At 31.3% G+C, this 16990-nt stretch overlaps 2 protein-coding genes across 4 annotated transcripts in view; both read left to right on the top strand.

The window, feature by feature from the left end:
• LOC113395392 (lysosomal thioesterase PPT2 homolog) overlaps window positions 1-16990 on the top strand; it is a 266083-nt gene that overhangs the window by 202920 nt on the left and 46173 nt on the right. The gene's annotated exons all lie outside the window — the stretch shown is intronic.
• Window positions 1877-16990, top strand: part of LOC113395415 (pseudouridylate synthase RPUSD2-like) — a 405111-nt gene continuing 389997 nt past the window's right edge. The window contains exons 1-2 of one of the 3 annotated variants that reach the window (XM_026633014.2): window positions 1877-1929; window positions 2314-2671. In XM_026633014.2, the coding sequence (XP_026488799.2) occupies window positions 2393-2671 (279 nt within the window). In that variant the 5' untranslated portion in view covers window positions 1877-1929; window positions 2314-2392. Of the gene's footprint in view, window positions 1930-2258; window positions 2672-16990 lie in introns of those variants that run through there. The other 2 variants (XM_026633013.2, XM_064220614.1) reach the window with 2 other exon arrangements.

The following is a 16990-nucleotide window of genomic DNA, read 5'->3' as shown; positions in this document are numbered from 1 at the left end:
ATGTTCTCAATTAGTAGTAGATACAAAAAATAGTTATAGTACCTATTTTGACGCAATTTATGCTGTACCAGGCCTTACCAACTGAACTAAAATTTAAATTTTGTTGACACCATAAAAACCATCAATAATTAAAACAATTTGAGTAATAATTCTAAAAAAAATTGTTATTTCTTGTAAGTACATTAATTTAGGATGTACTTTATAATTATATTTTTTGTTATTATTCATAAAAATTATACGTAATTTAACGCTTAAATGTATTAAAAACTATAGCATTTCTTGTTTTTCCAGATTTACACCTTATGCTTCTCCCATTAACTGTATCTTATTATTTATATTAATTGTTATTTACAGTTCTTAACGAAAGCACTTTATTCAGTGAGAAAATACCAGCTGAAATATCTAAATGCGGATGACGCGGCATTTTTGTTAATATCTGACGGACACAGTAAGCAATTTTTTTTCCTTTGGCATACAATAAAAACTCCTTTAAAAAGAAATATACAGTGATGAATGAATTTCAGTTTGGTAAGTATTAAGATTTTTTTTTTAATCTATGTATATCTTCAAAGTCGGGTTTTTTGGGTACCTACTGTGTTATTTGTTAATAGTGTTAACAATATTTGGATTAATGTTATTTTAAAGTATGAAACAGTAAACATTACAAGCAATTTAAATATAAACTGATAGTTCAAAGGCTACCTTTTCCATTCAAATTTCTATTTATGTAACAGCTTCATTTTTTCCTAACCCCGTTTTACATGTAAATAAGCCGATGGGGTTAACTGTCTACAAGCGGTTCTTCGGCTGTTTTCTATGAAAACGACCGATGTTTTTGTTGAGTGAAACCTTTTACTTTCGTTGATTGTGTTGTTAAACCATTTTGCCGGGATGAAAGACAAATTTTATTTAACGTTCCGAAATACAACTGTTTCATTTCATAGTCTTGTTCATTTTGAAATAATAGGTAAATGCGTATATGATAAATATTTTAATACCGTTGCATAAAATTAATATAGGAATGCTTTACAATTGATTTATTTACTAAGGAATATTTTTATGGGAGAATTGATATATATTTTATCTGACAACTAATTGATTTGCTACTAAAACGGAAGGTATTTTTTATAACGAGTGATATATTATTTAATTTTTCTCGTATCCATTATCAAAATCAAAATATACTTTATTCAAGTAGTCTTTTACAAGCACTTTTGAATCGTCACTTAACAAATTATTTAAAGTAAAGCTACCACCGGTTAAGAATGTAGATTCTACCGAGAAGAACCGGCAAGAAATTCAGTAGTTACTCTTTTTCAATATCTAAAAATACAGTCATGTTAGTTAAATACAATTATATACGTATGTTATGTCTCCTGCCTGGAAGTCAACAAGCATTAACTCCACGCTTTTTTATCATCAATATAATCTTGTATCGAATAATATGCCTATATAAATAATTAACGAATTAATAACAATTTATATTTGATAGATATTGCAATCAACTAAAACTAGTTTTTATTTGATTTGTAAAGGCTTATGAGATAGCTATGCATTTTTATAATACTTTATTACACTATTTATTTTACGAAGTAAAATACAATAATTGCACGACTAATGCTATTGATATTAACAAAACAAACAGCGCCATCTATTGCGCAATTTTAACATTTTATAGTACCTCATCATATCTTATTTCAAATTGTATGTCATAAATGTTTACGTCATAAAAAATAGTGAACAATAACTTAAAATAATCTGAAAAACATTTGTTTTTTACAATTCATAATAGTTATTAATGTTATTGGTAATTGGAATTTAAGTTATATTTGAAAATAAGGTACTGGCAACACATTACATTGTTTTGACTTTTGCATTTTAGGTTTGACATGCCGCTATATCAGTAACGGAAGGATAACCTAAAATATTGTGATTATAAACAGATTTTCAGTGATATTTAAATGAATATAAAAAAAACACTTTATTAAATCGTACATTTCAAATAATAAGCGTAGTTCTATTCACTTTCTGATTTCTTTAAATAACCTCTTCTTCCACAAATCCAACTTCAAAAAAAGTTCAATTTAAACTTATTACTAAAGCTAAAGCATCAATTATATTATGTATTTTATATTATATGTATAATTTTAAATAGTTTACTAAATTTACAGGCAAAAATTTAATTCGGTACATTTTTTTTAAATTTATGTACATAAGTATTGGTATGTTTGATATTAATATCTTATTTACTATCAACTTGCTTTAACATTATAAATTAAACTACTATATAATAATATTTTTCATGATTAACAGGTTAAAGAGTTTTTTCAATTTTAAACAACTAGTGCTTACGTTGCAACATCCTAGAGATAATTTTTGGCGTTTATCAAAAATGGCAAATTCTGGCCATAAAGTAAAAAGTGATTTAAATTTCGAACATAGTCCAGTGAAGAAAGTGAAACATGAGAATTCGGTTGAGACTTCAGTGAGTCAGAGAACTGTAGCAACTATGTGTGGTTCTTGGCGACCGGACGAGACGGATGGTGGTCTTGTCTTCGTTTTCAAGACCAGGGATCCTGGGCTGAGTCCTGATCCAAGGAATGAGTGTGATTTCCCCGAGAACATTGAAGACTTCTGGGAGGCGAGTCTTGTAAACGTCGATATTATACAGGTAAGTCCACATAGCTTGAAGCAATATTAAACATAGACATGAATACATAATTATAAATATAAATATAAATCATTTTTTAAATTAATTTTATACTAATACAATATTGTGAAAAATTTTTGTTAATAACGCCATCTCTTAGAGTACACTAAAACCGTTTTTCATAAAAGACCAATTCTAACTAGTTCATAACATTCTTCATAGATGGCGCTATTTTTCATTTCTCAAATGCTGTTTATAATTTCAAAAAAATGTGATATAAAGGCCGAATATACATTAAATTTATAGGTATCAAAAATGAAAAATGCTTATCATTTGATTGATAAGCATTTTTCTATAATCTTATCACGACTAAAACTTTAAACCGATCGTAATTAATTTAAATAATAAGGTAGCCTAGGATCTGTATATTGCTATGGGAATAAAAATGATCTTATTAGGTGGTAAACAATTCTGACGTGAATGGAAATGCCGAAAACAGCTTTTTTTTAAATATTTTAATTACCCAGTGTGTTTATTCTAAACTGAACTTCGCAATAGTTCAACTTTCATCCAATAGATGTCACTTTGCCACATTTTATTTTGGTGCGCTATCGGCTACTCTGCTAATTAAACGCTTTTTTTTTTAATTTGGCTTATATTTGTGCCGAGAAGGCACAGATTATTTCGCCAATGTCATGTGCGACTAAATAAATGTTTTCTAAACTACATATTCATGACTAACTACCCACAAAGGTACGATAAGGTTCTATATACTTATACACCTTTTAGATTTAAGATGAAATGTTTTCCATCACCGCCGAACACGAGATGAATTATGAACACAAATTAAGCACAAGAGAATTAAGTGGTGTTTGCCTGGGTTTGAACCCGAAATCATCGGTTAAGATGCACGCGTTCTAACCACTGGGCCATCTCGGCTCATGTAGATATTAATGGACAAAAAAATTAATATTCATAACCTTGCATAGCTAACATTCATCACAATATTACGCGCGTAATTTATGTTCAATGAGAACAAAACAACTGTCGCTATATTAGCGTATTTTATATAAAATTTGATGTTAAATAATCTTTCTTAAAATAAATTATTATTGTATTTTTTCCATTTGTAGTAACGGTCTAAACCCTCTATTACGTTGTAAACTTTAAAAACAAAACTAAGTTATTGTACTTATAGACATTGTAATCAGATTGTTTGAATATTTTATAAACTGTGCAGCGCTCGCTTTTACATAAAACATAAACATAATCAGCCTGTAAATTTCCCACTGCTGGGCTAAGGCCTCCTCTCCCGTTGAGGAGAAGGTATGGAGCATATTCCACCACGCTGCTCCAATGCGGGTTGGTGGAATACACATGTGGCAGAATTTCGTTGAAATTAGACACATGCAGGTTTCCTCACGATGTTTTCCTTCACCGCCGAGCACGAGATGAATTATAAACAAATTAAGCACATGTAAATTCAGTGGTGCCTGCCTGGGTTTGAACCCGAAATCATCGGTTAAGATGCACGCGTTCTAACCACTGGGCCATCTCGGCTCGCTCGCTTTTATCTATTTAAATATTATTAGCGTGTCCGTTTTAAAATTGTGTTTTGATCACTTTTACTACTTGGCTGACGGTAAAATGAGCTGCTTGATGGTAAGTGGTCACTTTCGCCGATACCTTACGCGATCATTTAACACCAAAATGACGAACAAATTACATAATATGATCAATATAAATAACAGAGAAAGATAAATTGGCTCAATAAAATAAATTTGAAATTATACGAGTAATATTGTACCTACTACATTAATTATACCTACTTACAAAGAGAGTTCTATTCAATCGGTAATCGAAATTCGATCATAATCATTAATGAAAATTCAAAGAAAACATACATGTATATATAATTTTTACATTATGAATTGACATATTTCATAAATCGAAATATCGTCAACAGATTAAAAAAATTTTTGGTCTGTGCCTATTTTATTATAAGAACTTTTCTTCTTCAAGGTCGTTCTCTTTATTATAGTCCTGGCTTTGAAAATCCAGCGTTAAATTGCTTGTAATATTTTTCAATCACGTTCGGTTTTCAGCTTTCCTTAGCACAGTTGTTAAAAGGTCAGTGAGTTTCGTTATCCAGTGGCTAGGTAATCGGCCGCGGGTCTTTTACCTTCAACTTTACTCACCACAACCAACTTCTTCCAGTTATCTGGTTGACAACGTCAAATGTGACTGAAATATTGTAAAAGTATTCATTGACAAAAAATAAATAATAAAATTACATTTAATTTCAAATGTGTTAATGTTATACATTCATATAAGTTTCGCGAAATCACATTTGAAATATTTAATACAGTAAATGATCATTAATTGGATTAAATTCTAGTTATACAAAGAAAACTGAACAGGAAAACTATATTATTGCTCTTACAAATTCCGTAAAACGCTAAAAGCCCGCTGAGAACGCTCCATGGGTTCCATGTATTTTCCTAATGAAAGCGGATTGGACTTACTCATATATTGTATTAAAATATTGCAAAAAAATTTTTCGAAAGATTTACTTAACAAAATATTCTTTATTCAAGTATGCTCTTACAAGTAACTTTGAGTCAATTGGGTACTCTAATTCAGTAGTTACACCTTTCCAAATACCTACATAATAATATTATGTTAATAAAATACAATTAAACTTATATGTCCTGCTTGCAAATCAACACATACTAATCCCACTATTTTAGAACCTTAATTGTCGCTCGCGGCTTCGCTCGCTTTTTAGGGGCTGGGCGTTCGTCGTAGGCATAAAAAAGGTCAAACTTGCTTCATACCGAATTTCATTCAATCCGGTTCAGTGGTTTGGACAGTGAAAGAGCAATACACAGACAGACTTAATTTCAAATATTAGTAGGTGTATATTATCTGCCCATGGACATCTGCAACACCGAGGGACTTGTAGGTGCGTTGCCGGTCTTTGAGAATTATGTAAGTTTTCTTGAAGGTTCCCAAGTCGTATCGCTTCGGAAAAACCACCGGTGAAAGCTGGAGCTATAAAGTAGTTGTGCGAGACAGAAAATGCCTTTTTTTAGGTTTTCAGACATCTAGATGGTCCCGATGAAACTTCGAATTCTGACAAGATGTCCGAAAGTGGAATTCAGCAGCCGGGATTAATCCAAACAATTCGTCGGAACATTCCCCGTGATAATACGGTAGTTAGTTGAATAGGAAAACGGCTGAACGGCAACGATTACGTCTCGACTTGATTGCGATTTATCCCACTTTAGTGACAATTTATTAGGGAATTGGCGCCCAGGATTGATTACAAGAACTCCTCAACGTTTAATAGCATATATATGATTTTTTTTTATACATAAATCTGTTATAAAAAATTGTTTTTAAATTAATTTGTTTTTTAATAACTATACTCGCGTGCCTATTGTACTTTTATGGTACTCGCAATATTTACGTACGTGCCAACAACAGTATAATGTACGAACTTAATCAGATAAATGAAATGCCAATAATTAGATTACGAACTATAACATGAAGTTCTTTTTATATATAATTTGTAACGAATACTTTGTAACTTGTACCTTTTTTTAAACGCAACGGAAAGATAACCGATAAAGAAGATATGCCTTTACTAATTATTTAAAAAACGAATGCAATGCCTACCGTTCAATGGCTCGATATAATTTTTTTAATTTTAATCAATGATTAAACCTTTAATTCTTTTAAAATTTTTGAATTGAAATAAAACCAATTATTTAATAATAATAATTACACGCTAACATTCTTCAATAGCTACTATTCATTTTCAGATGTGATTTATATAGATATCTATAAACATTTGCCGAAATTATCAGGTCCCTTTACAGACATGTCGCAAGTATATCTCAAAATATATGTATGTTATATACATGTCCAGTAATTTAAGATAAGTACGACTTATTCTTTAGTTCATACGACACACAGATTTGGCTTCGCAGAATTTTCGGGTCAACGATGTAGATGCTAATAAAGAGAGCCTTTTTAAGGGTCTCTAACTGCCTTTCATTTTTTGAAATAAGATTCGTCTCGTTTGAATATCAAACATATTTCCATTAATGATATGTCCACTGTCCTTAACAAAAATGTAGAGTGGGTTCTATCCTACTTTCCCGAAAGTTTTCTATTCACTAAAAGATACACCTTATTCCATAAACCAAAATCGTCGTGGTCTCAATATCTAACATTACTTTTTAGTCTTGGGTCAAATCTTGCAAAAACATTTTCTTATCTAACTGACTGAGTTAAGCGAGAATATCGCATACACTTGGTCCTGTCGACGGTACAATTTTTTATACTTTACTTGATAACGTGAAAGTCATTGTATTGACCTTGTAATTAATGTTTGATTTTACTTTTTTGTCCTTTTAAACTTATTTGCAATTATATTGATAATAAATTTTATTAAAGACAGATAATACACCAAGGAATTGTTTTTCACAAAATTACCAACACGAAAAAAACTACTTTCGCCAACGGTAGTGGTGTAGTGAATGGTTTAAATGCGTTATGTAACATTGAAACCTTTTTTCAAGACTTTAATAACATTTCCATTCCTAGTAAAAAATTTAAACAAATGCGTGTCGTAGATAATATACGTTTAATTTAAAATATAAATGCTATTTATGCTAGTCGTTTTAAAATTAATTTACTCGCTCAATGAGGGTTACTTAATTAGTTTTTCGTTTCACTTATTAAAATAAAAGAGATTTGGGCCTTCTTTGGTGTACGAACAAGTTTTGATATTTAAAATTTTCGGTTATTGAAAGTGTATTAGACTAGAGTCTTGGAAATTTTTATCAGAAAAGAAAATATTTCTCTTCAATTTATAGAAATTGTGGTAATAAATATCAAAGGTTTATTAAAATTATAAATTATATATATTTTTACAGGGTTTATTAAACTAAAGGATTTATTTAAATTAAATATTTGCCAGTGATTAAAAAACGGAAAACCGATAAAAAATTAGCATCGTAAAAAATAGTGTTCAAGTTCAATGTTACTAATTTTTCTGCTGTTAATTTTATACTAACATATCAATTAATACTTGTCCGAAAATACTCTACTTATCTTGAACATGTGGTGGTCGAAATCGACAAAGGTTCTATGTTCAAGTTTTATTCCGAACGACGAGTTTGAAGCATCCTAAACCCACCCGGCTTAACGTGTTCATAATAAATGGAATCTCGGAAGCCAAAAGCATTCATGATCCGCTGAATATGAAATTAATGACAGATTAGGACGGATTAAGTTAGATGCATTTGGAAACTTTATCAAGTATTTAGTACTTTCTTGTTAAATAGATTTCGACCGTACGGAAATACCCAGCTGAGGTATTAAAAGCACACTTTTGTATTTAATAAAAATAAATTTTAGAGAAAAAATTAAGAAGTACAGATCTAATTAAAGTTGCCACAGTGCGCTGGCTTCAAAAGTGTAATTTTGCTACTGAGTAAGTGCCTCTCCAAAGTTGGTTTAACTTTTGAGAAAATATTTTGTAGGTAATACCGTTAAAAATAGTATAAAAAGTGTCCAAGACGCCTAAATTCGAAACTTAAAACGAAATCGTCAAGATTGCCATTATCGTAAGTTTTATTTTACATACACTTGAATATAATTTGGAATGAAACGTCTTCGATTATATGCAGGAATCGTTCCGAATGTTAAATCAGAAGAATTCGATCAATTTACATCTCGGAGTTTCTGCGACATCGTCGATTTGAATCAAATCGTTTGGTTTCGCGTCAATTTTTCTTATTCACAGACCGTAAAACACCCGGTGGAATAAAACTTTCAATTCCTCTATTGGAAATATCGTTTGATTGTCGTAAAAGACGTTCAGGCTAACGAGTCAGAGCATAGTTAAGTGGAGCAGTTTGAAGGATCATTTATAGTCTCAATTGTGGGGAATGAATAAGATGTTCAGCAGGAACTTATATGGTAACTTCCTTTTTTCATTTTGGTGACGTAATTTCGATTTAGAACCTTTGACGCTATATACTTTTATTTAGTTCTAATATATGGGCAAATAGAATACCCGGTGGTAAGAGGGCAGTGCGAGAAACATTAACCATGGCTGACATCGTCAATAATGATAGATGATTAATGATAATCCCAAAGCAGAACGGCGTAAGTTTTTGGATTGTTTTTTGGATAAAGTTCACGAAATCAGCAAGCCATATATATGTTAAAGATTTTACTGTTCGTGCCTAGAGAGACAAATCAGTATTTACGAAGTTGTGATCTTTTCTCTATAAAAAAGTAAAATAAATAGCTCTTTCGCAAGTCTCAGATGCTAGTGAATATTTTTTCAACCGCGTACATTCCCATGTAGTGGAACAACATGAGAGATTCCTCTATCCGCTTTTTGAATTACATGAGTGTCTGCTCTTGGATTTTTACAGGGAATATTCTGCTGAAATTTAAAATTTATTTCTTTTATATATATATTTCGAAAAATATGGACCGAAAAGTGTAAAGATAAGGACTAGACTGTTTTTAATATGTTGGATAAATAGTACTGGAGTAAGGGGTTTATTTTTGGTAAATTATATACGGAATATTCTTTAGTAGGATCTTATAAGCACTTTTGAACCGTCATTCTATTGAAGGTGCGCGGTGTAGGTACTCGTTGAATTCTCTTCTTTCTTTTGGTTTCAGTTCAGATTCTCAGTATAATCTATTTCGACTACAAAGAGGCACCGAATTGTCACTGTATAATTGGTCGAGAGCCTAAATATTCTATGATTTTCAGTATGGATTTGTGAAGAAATAGCGTTTTGTACATTAACGAAGTTATTATTAGAACTTTATTATTAGAACTATTTAAACTTAAGGGGAAGATCTATAAGACCATGGTCAGACCTGCTGTTCTATATGGATCAGAGTGTTGGGCTATAAAAGGGATGACTGAAAGACAATTGCATGTGGCGGAGATGAGAATGCTGAGAGGAATGTGTGGTGTTACGCGAATGGATAGATTAAGGAATGAGTACATAAGAGGAAGTTTGAAAGTGGCACCGGTAACCGAGAAGCTATCTGGAAACCGGCTGTCTTGGTATGGGCATGTTATGCGGAGGAATGAGGACCATGTTGTGAGAAAGGTTTTGAAAATGGATGTGGATGGATATAGAGGTAGGGGAAGACCTAAGAAACGATGGATGGATTGTGTGAAAGACGATATGGTTAGAAAGAATGTTACTAGTGAGATGACGTCCGACAGAGAAGTATGGAAGAAGAAGACATGCTGCGTCGACCCCAAGTAAAATTGGGATAAGGGCAGGAGGATGATGATATTAGAACTTTGGAAGTAAAATAATATGGATATAAGTAGTAATGTAGGATAGTATTGTATTGAAGTTCAAGAACTGTTAATATAGCTGAGCTATTAGCAAAGCGCATCAAATACCTAAGTCTAAGTTTTGTTTATCTTCATTCCTTCTTCTATTGGAATCAACTACAGTTAATGTTTAAATCAAATGAAAAACAAAATCAACTATGTACAATTATATGTATAAAATGACGAGAACCTAGTATATTACATAATAAATATATTTTGATTTGATTTGATTGAATTTTTGATGAGTGAAGAAAGATAAGAAAATTTATAATGAAGTGAAAGTTTTAATAAAGCTCAACATTATATGCGCTATTCCGCAAAGTTTCATAATAAAAATGAGTAAAGCTTGGAAAATAAATTTACCCGAGCACTTAAAAAGTCTAAAAGACTATCAAAGAAATGATAACAGAATATTAGCGAAGTTGTGTAAAGAATTTGCCAGAGTTTCGCGGAATGTTTGTAATTTTCTTGAACCCGAAGCGGAAGACTGCACGAAGAATTCACTTTCCCTTTTAAATATTTCTATACATGCTTTACAACATTCTTATTGCGTGTCATTCGTGACATTTTTATCATAAACACCTAAAATTCTCAAGTTCATAACATTTTACGTATGGAATTTGAATATTTATACAACAGTGGATCATTACTTAATCCTCATCGAATAAAGTACCTTAAATACATTGTGCATTTCATATAGATCAATATGGCCCTTTACAGCATGTAATTTAAATGAATATTTTCGAAGATATTATAAATTTAAAATGCAGGGGCGTTTTGTATTGTTTAACGACTGATTGTCTAACGTTTTGTATTGTCTAAAAACTGTGAACGTTGTAAGATATTCTGTAGTATAATTAGTATCAGTATTGCACCCGTGCGAAGCCGCCCCGCCCATGGGGTCGCTAGTACTTAATGTATCTTACCCCAATCGGTTGTTATTATATGCTGACTATTTTGTGCCCTTTTCTTTGACACTCAATTTTATCTCATAACTGAAGAAAGGATCTTTAAACCTAGACAAGCACTACTGTGATTTTCTTGTGAGAAAACATTGTGAAGAAACCTATATTTAGATTGATGTGCTGACTTGTATCGAAATCGCATTTGAACACACTATGTTATCAGGTCCACATCTTCTCCAAGACTTGTGAAATGTACTGGACGTGGACTGGACTTTTCATCTTTTCAGTCACTGCCAGATTTAATTACACGGTACTAAAAATTTAAGTAAAGTAATTGAAGTCAGAATATGATACGTAATCATAAAATCCAGGATAAATACTGGTTAGATTACCAGGCAAGGTTAAATGTTTAATTGGTCTCATTTGCAGCGAGTAGGGCTCATTTAACATTTCGCTCTCAGCAGCTCATTCGTAACCTTTACAGGAGAAAGGTTTCATAATTTCGTTAGCAGGTCCGAATATTAATTATAATAAGTGATGTTCTTGGTACATTATTACTTTAATAATATACAAAATAGGTCATTTTTCATTTGAAATTAAGTTAAGAAAAATGTTTTTTTTTCATTATCTTGACTAGAACATATATGTCTATTTATGTATTCAGTGTTAATTACGGTATATATCTTACGCAGAGTTTTAAATTTATGTTTAAAAAAAATAATTGTTACGTACATTTTTTCATATTTTATTAATTGGATCTATATTATTTTTTTTAAAAGATCATATGCTTACACTTTGTGTCTGATAGGAATGTCTTAATATACACTTACTTTCCGCCGTAGCTTCGCGAAGAGATTATGCATAGTACCTCTTCGCTGTTCTATATTTAGATAAGTGCATTTTGCAAAGAAATAGTAAGGAGGTATAATTATTTTACAATGTTAATTTATTTATTAGTTTATACAAATATATCACAAAGTGAAATATCAATGACAGAAGAATTGGTTTGAGACGTAATTTTATTTGTTCACGTTCACGGATTCGAATTTGGGTAATTTTTATTTCCAAGGTTCTCTTTTAATGAAAACCGCATCAAAATCCGTTGAGCGATTTAGTATAAGTTAGAAGAGGAAGACAAACAAAATGCGACTATATTATATTCTATTTACAGATAGAACAATATAATTAGTACATTAAAAATGAAATAATTCCTTAAATCAATACAATCGAGATTTTCCGATCGAGTATCGGATTAATTTAAATAAAACGTATTTTAAATTTAAATTTATGTTACTATAAACTTTTATATCAAAATTGCGTATTACACGAAGTTCCCTGTGAATTTATCGCATATTCAGACGTTTCGAGAAACTAGGAAAACGAACACCAATACATGAAAGTCACTTAAAGAAGAAATTGATAAGTTCTTTGTTGGAATAATTCCTTAATGGAAGGTAATGAAATGTTTTTCTGCAGCCAATTTCCGGGAAATGTATTTGTTTTGAGTTTCCATGTAATCTTAGAGTTAGTGGTAAGGGGAATAGAATACAATGATTATTATATCCTTATCATTAACGTTATTTTTATCCATAAGACACATCATAAATAACTTAAGTGGAAAAAGGTCTGGATCATAGTTTTTATTCGAGGATTGTGGATTCAAAGGTAAATTAATTTGTATTATGAATAATTCATTATGTTGTTGTAAGGTTTAAATCGTGAAAAAAGCATTATGTGTCGCAAACAGCATGTTCTATTACATTTTTTTTCAACCAATTGAATCGATGTGATGGATTAACCATCGAACCTTCTCGTCAAGCGGAGAACTTTTCCCCAGCAGTGGAACATTTATTGATTATTTACTTTTACTTTTTAGGACACAAATCATTCCTAAATTAAATGTTTATTTTAGGGCTTTGACATGACATTTAAAACTTAACGAAAATGCATCAAGTAACTCCGTCTGTTTTTCTCTCTCTTACTCTATCACGCACAAACCACCGCACAGAATCTGATGGTATTTGGTGTGATCCAAAGTTGAACTCAAAGAAGAACATAGGTTACTTTTTATGCCTCATGTCTGCTCTCTCGCAGCTTCTCTGCTCTTTGTAAAAACTTAGACTATAATTTATTTTTATAATAAAGTGCAGAACGTTATAAGCATAACATTGAACAATACAACGGTTGCAAAGAAAACCAAACCAAAACTGTAAGATATTCCATTAGACCAGTAGTTCCCAAACTTATTTTTCTCTTGGACCACCTATTGGTTGTGAATAAATATAAGACATTAGTGCGTGTTGTTTATATATATATATATATTTAATTTATCCTACTTCTGGTTTTGAGTAATAAAAATGTTGTACCTACTGTTATAAATAAACAAAAGTAAATTTGCTTCCTCAGAAACATAAAATTCAACAAACCGAAAACAAAAGCAAATTTAATTATTCCATCCGATGGCGTCACAATGTTAAATTTCATAAAATGGATTAGTTTGACCCAAAAACCAATTTGGTAATCGAGTGGAGAACATTAATTTAACTTTAGCTGAACAATAATAATGGATAATCCAATTTCGATTATGATGCAGTCAATTAGGGGCAAAAAAATATTAAACAGTCAGTTTTCAATGGGTATCTCACAATTTTTTAGCATACATATTGTATAGAATACCCAAAATCTCAGTTTCCAAGGTTGGCGGCTCATTGAAGATGTAAAGCTATCCCTTAATACGTCTTTTGGTGGTGTTGACCACTTACCTTGAAGTGGTCCATTTGCCAGTCTGTCTTTGTAATAAAAAAGATAAGCAACCTCCTTCTATAGATTAACGGTTGTCTCGCTGTGTAGTGGTTAGCTTATACGCTGCAGCCGCATGACTCAATTTATTTTTTCAAGGCCTTATGGGCCTTATTGGTCAAGGCCTTATTGGTATCAAATCAATGTATTGTATTAGTAGTGTATGATATATTCACTAAAAAATAAAATAAAGCGGAATATTACGTTCATTAAAAGGAGAGACCTTTGTTGAGCTGAATCTTGCTGAAATTTGCTTCAATCCATCTCCCTTAAGGCAGGCATCGTATGCGAATGTCGTGGTTAAATTACAAAGCTGCAAACTTAGAGTAAATGAAGTATTCGTTAAAGAGTTTGTAATAAACCTGTGTTATACACAACTAATTTCATTGAGTCATAAAAGATTAAAAAAAATAGAAATTCAAAAAGGTTCAGACGCAAAAGTCACTACAGAAAGATATAAATGATATAATGAATTTGTATCTGTTCTTTTCAGTTTAATTAGCTAGTTTCTAGACCAAAGAGGCAGTTGTATTCTAAATATAAATAAAACGAAACTTTCGTGGATATATTTCGTGAATGTCATAAATCTTATTAGCTCGCTCATCGCTAGTTTTCGTAATGACATCGTAAAACCAGACATCCTTTGATTGAGTAGGAAATCGAGACAGTTAAGCGCAAGTTAAATTGGATCAAGAATGACGCGAAGTTAAAGCAAACACGAAATTGTTTCAATTCGAAGGGAGGATAGCATCAATCAAATTATTCAGCGCAGCGTCAGCTAAGACCAAAACGCGTTGAAGGGAAAATCTCAGCTTAACGAATTTTTTGCTTAAATTATTTTTATATTAACTCTTAAGTGCGCAATATTCATATTTATGTAATATTCAAAGACCTTTATCATCATAGAAACATTACTCTTATATACTTATTAATTGTCAAATGAAAAACTACCTCCGGCGCGGAAAAAAAAAATACTCTGGGTTTATATTTATCAGTTTGTTATATTCAATATCTGTAGACAATCACAGGATTAGCCTCCTGTAACTGATAACAAATATTCGTTTCCATGGTGCTATCATTACCATGAACACGCTAATTGTAATAACTTTTTGCATGCAAGCGTTTCTTTACATTTTTTTTCTATTTAGCTACAGTGACATTTTGAACGCTTTCTGGGATCATGTAAAACCGTACGTATATATTGCGTCACAAAAAAATACTAAATACACAATCCAGTAAGAGGAGTAATTAGTTTGTATTTGTTCCTCGTTTTGTGTATCACATTTTCTGACAAAATCTTTTATATTTTTCTGTACGTATAGTCAATATATTGCTTTGAATTTATGCCTCAATAATTCTTTAGATGAATGAATGGCGATTGCGCGAATAGCTCTGACAATCAGACACGTCTCGTTCATATTTAACCAAGTTTTACTTGTTTTCAGAATAATAGGAGAGTAACTACTGCCAACTTCCAGTTGTTACTGAGAATTTCTAGTTAGAAAAACCCAACTTTTTACGGGCCAGTTGGGGGCTTGAACCTAGAACCATGATGTCCACAGTTTTATAATCAACGAGAAAGTATTATTTAAAATACAAGAGTGACGGGCCATAATTTATTGAAATAGGCTAAACTTTTCAAGGTAAAATAACTTTGGCGGAAGTAGTTTGGGAACGCACGATAAAATTTATTTCCCAACAAAGTAACTAAAGTTATAAAGCCAATTTGCTTTTGAATATAACTTAAAGGGCCTCGCGAGCTTAGAAAGTTTTAGGGCATTTTAATTATCAGTTTAATATTCAAAATGTTATTGTCGTTGTTGAAATATATTATATATTCATTTATGATATCGCTATCACGATTACTATGTGTAATAATAATAATGACCCTTTATTCACACACATTTTTGTTATATTGTTACTAATTCCTAAGATTATGGACTCTGATGAGTCGACATTGGCAAATCGGTATGTTTGCCAACAATTTGTTTCGGCCAAGGCCTCCTCCATTCCTTCCCTTCTTTTTTTGTTCTATCCTAGGTGTTAAGATGATATAAAAGCAACAGCCAAGAAAACATTGACTAGCATAACTCTAAACATTTCTATCTATAAAATCCTCTGCCAGTTCAAACCTTTATTAAGTCAGTAGTAGTTTATTCCTTCTTACAGAAAAAATATACTCTTATCTTTTGATTATGCATTTTTGTACATTGAGTTGTACTATAAATATATATATGTAATTTTGTAATTTAAATATTTATAATAAAGAATCGAGAACCCAGTGGCTTACGAACCTTAACCGGCAATTGCAGGCGAAGATAACTGGGTGTTCATATGTGTAATATGTTTCGTATTCGTCCACCTCGAGAACGAAAACTGCTTTTGACTCGATTTGACGCGATTGTTCTAAATATGGACAAGACATTGTGGAGTGTGGTAAATTATCTCCAAAATTCATTTTTGTTACGAAGACTTTCGTTCAGCAGTGGAAAATTTACAGGATTTTACCGTTAATTTTCTGTAATTATGGCAAATATTGTACATAAAATAACATTAAAAATGATGTCAATTAAAACATAATGGTTGTCACTAGTGGAAGCCTACATGAAAACTTTTAACGACAGTTTCGCGTGCTTCATTCGAAATTTACAACCAAAGTTACAAGTAGAAAGTATGCAAAACGTCCTCTAACTGGGTTTATAATACGTCTTCAAAGATTTATGATAAACTTGTCGCGGTTAACTTTATTTTCTTTTATGTTTTCGTATACTCTTGTGATTCTATATCAACTTTTAATAGTATTATAAAATAATAACTACATATCCTGTTAATAAAACCTAGTTGATATGTTTTGGTGGTAACTTTACTCAGGCTCCATGGTGTACTTGGTCAAAAATTAATGGCAAAAATATGATAATTGCCGAAAACTTTCCAATATCTTTAGTATAAGACATGAAACATACTACTAAGCTGCCATTATTTTATAGATAGTAGAATAATGTATAATAATCATTTTAAAGTTAATTCTTAATACAATAACGTGTCAGTTTCACGAATCAAGTTTTTCTCTTTGTTTTTTTGGATTTTAATTACTTTTTTTTTTTATTTATTTATTGCATAAAAAATTCTTGCACCCAGATGAAGTCGGAATGTACAGCTATAGTACGCTCATAAAATTGTTTGTTCTAAGTGACTATTAGCACACAGCCAAAACTACTGAGTCTAGAAGGCTTAAAATGGAAC

Source organism: Vanessa tameamea, chromosome 4 (genome assembly GCF_037043105.1).
Source record: "Vanessa tameamea isolate UH-Manoa-2023 chromosome 4, ilVanTame1 primary haplotype, whole genome shotgun sequence".
Taxonomy (NCBI): Eukaryota; Metazoa; Arthropoda; class Insecta; order Lepidoptera; family Nymphalidae; genus Vanessa; species Vanessa tameamea.
The sequence above is the reverse complement of the archived record's forward strand: the minus strand, read 5'-3'. Positions and strand labels throughout refer to the sequence as shown.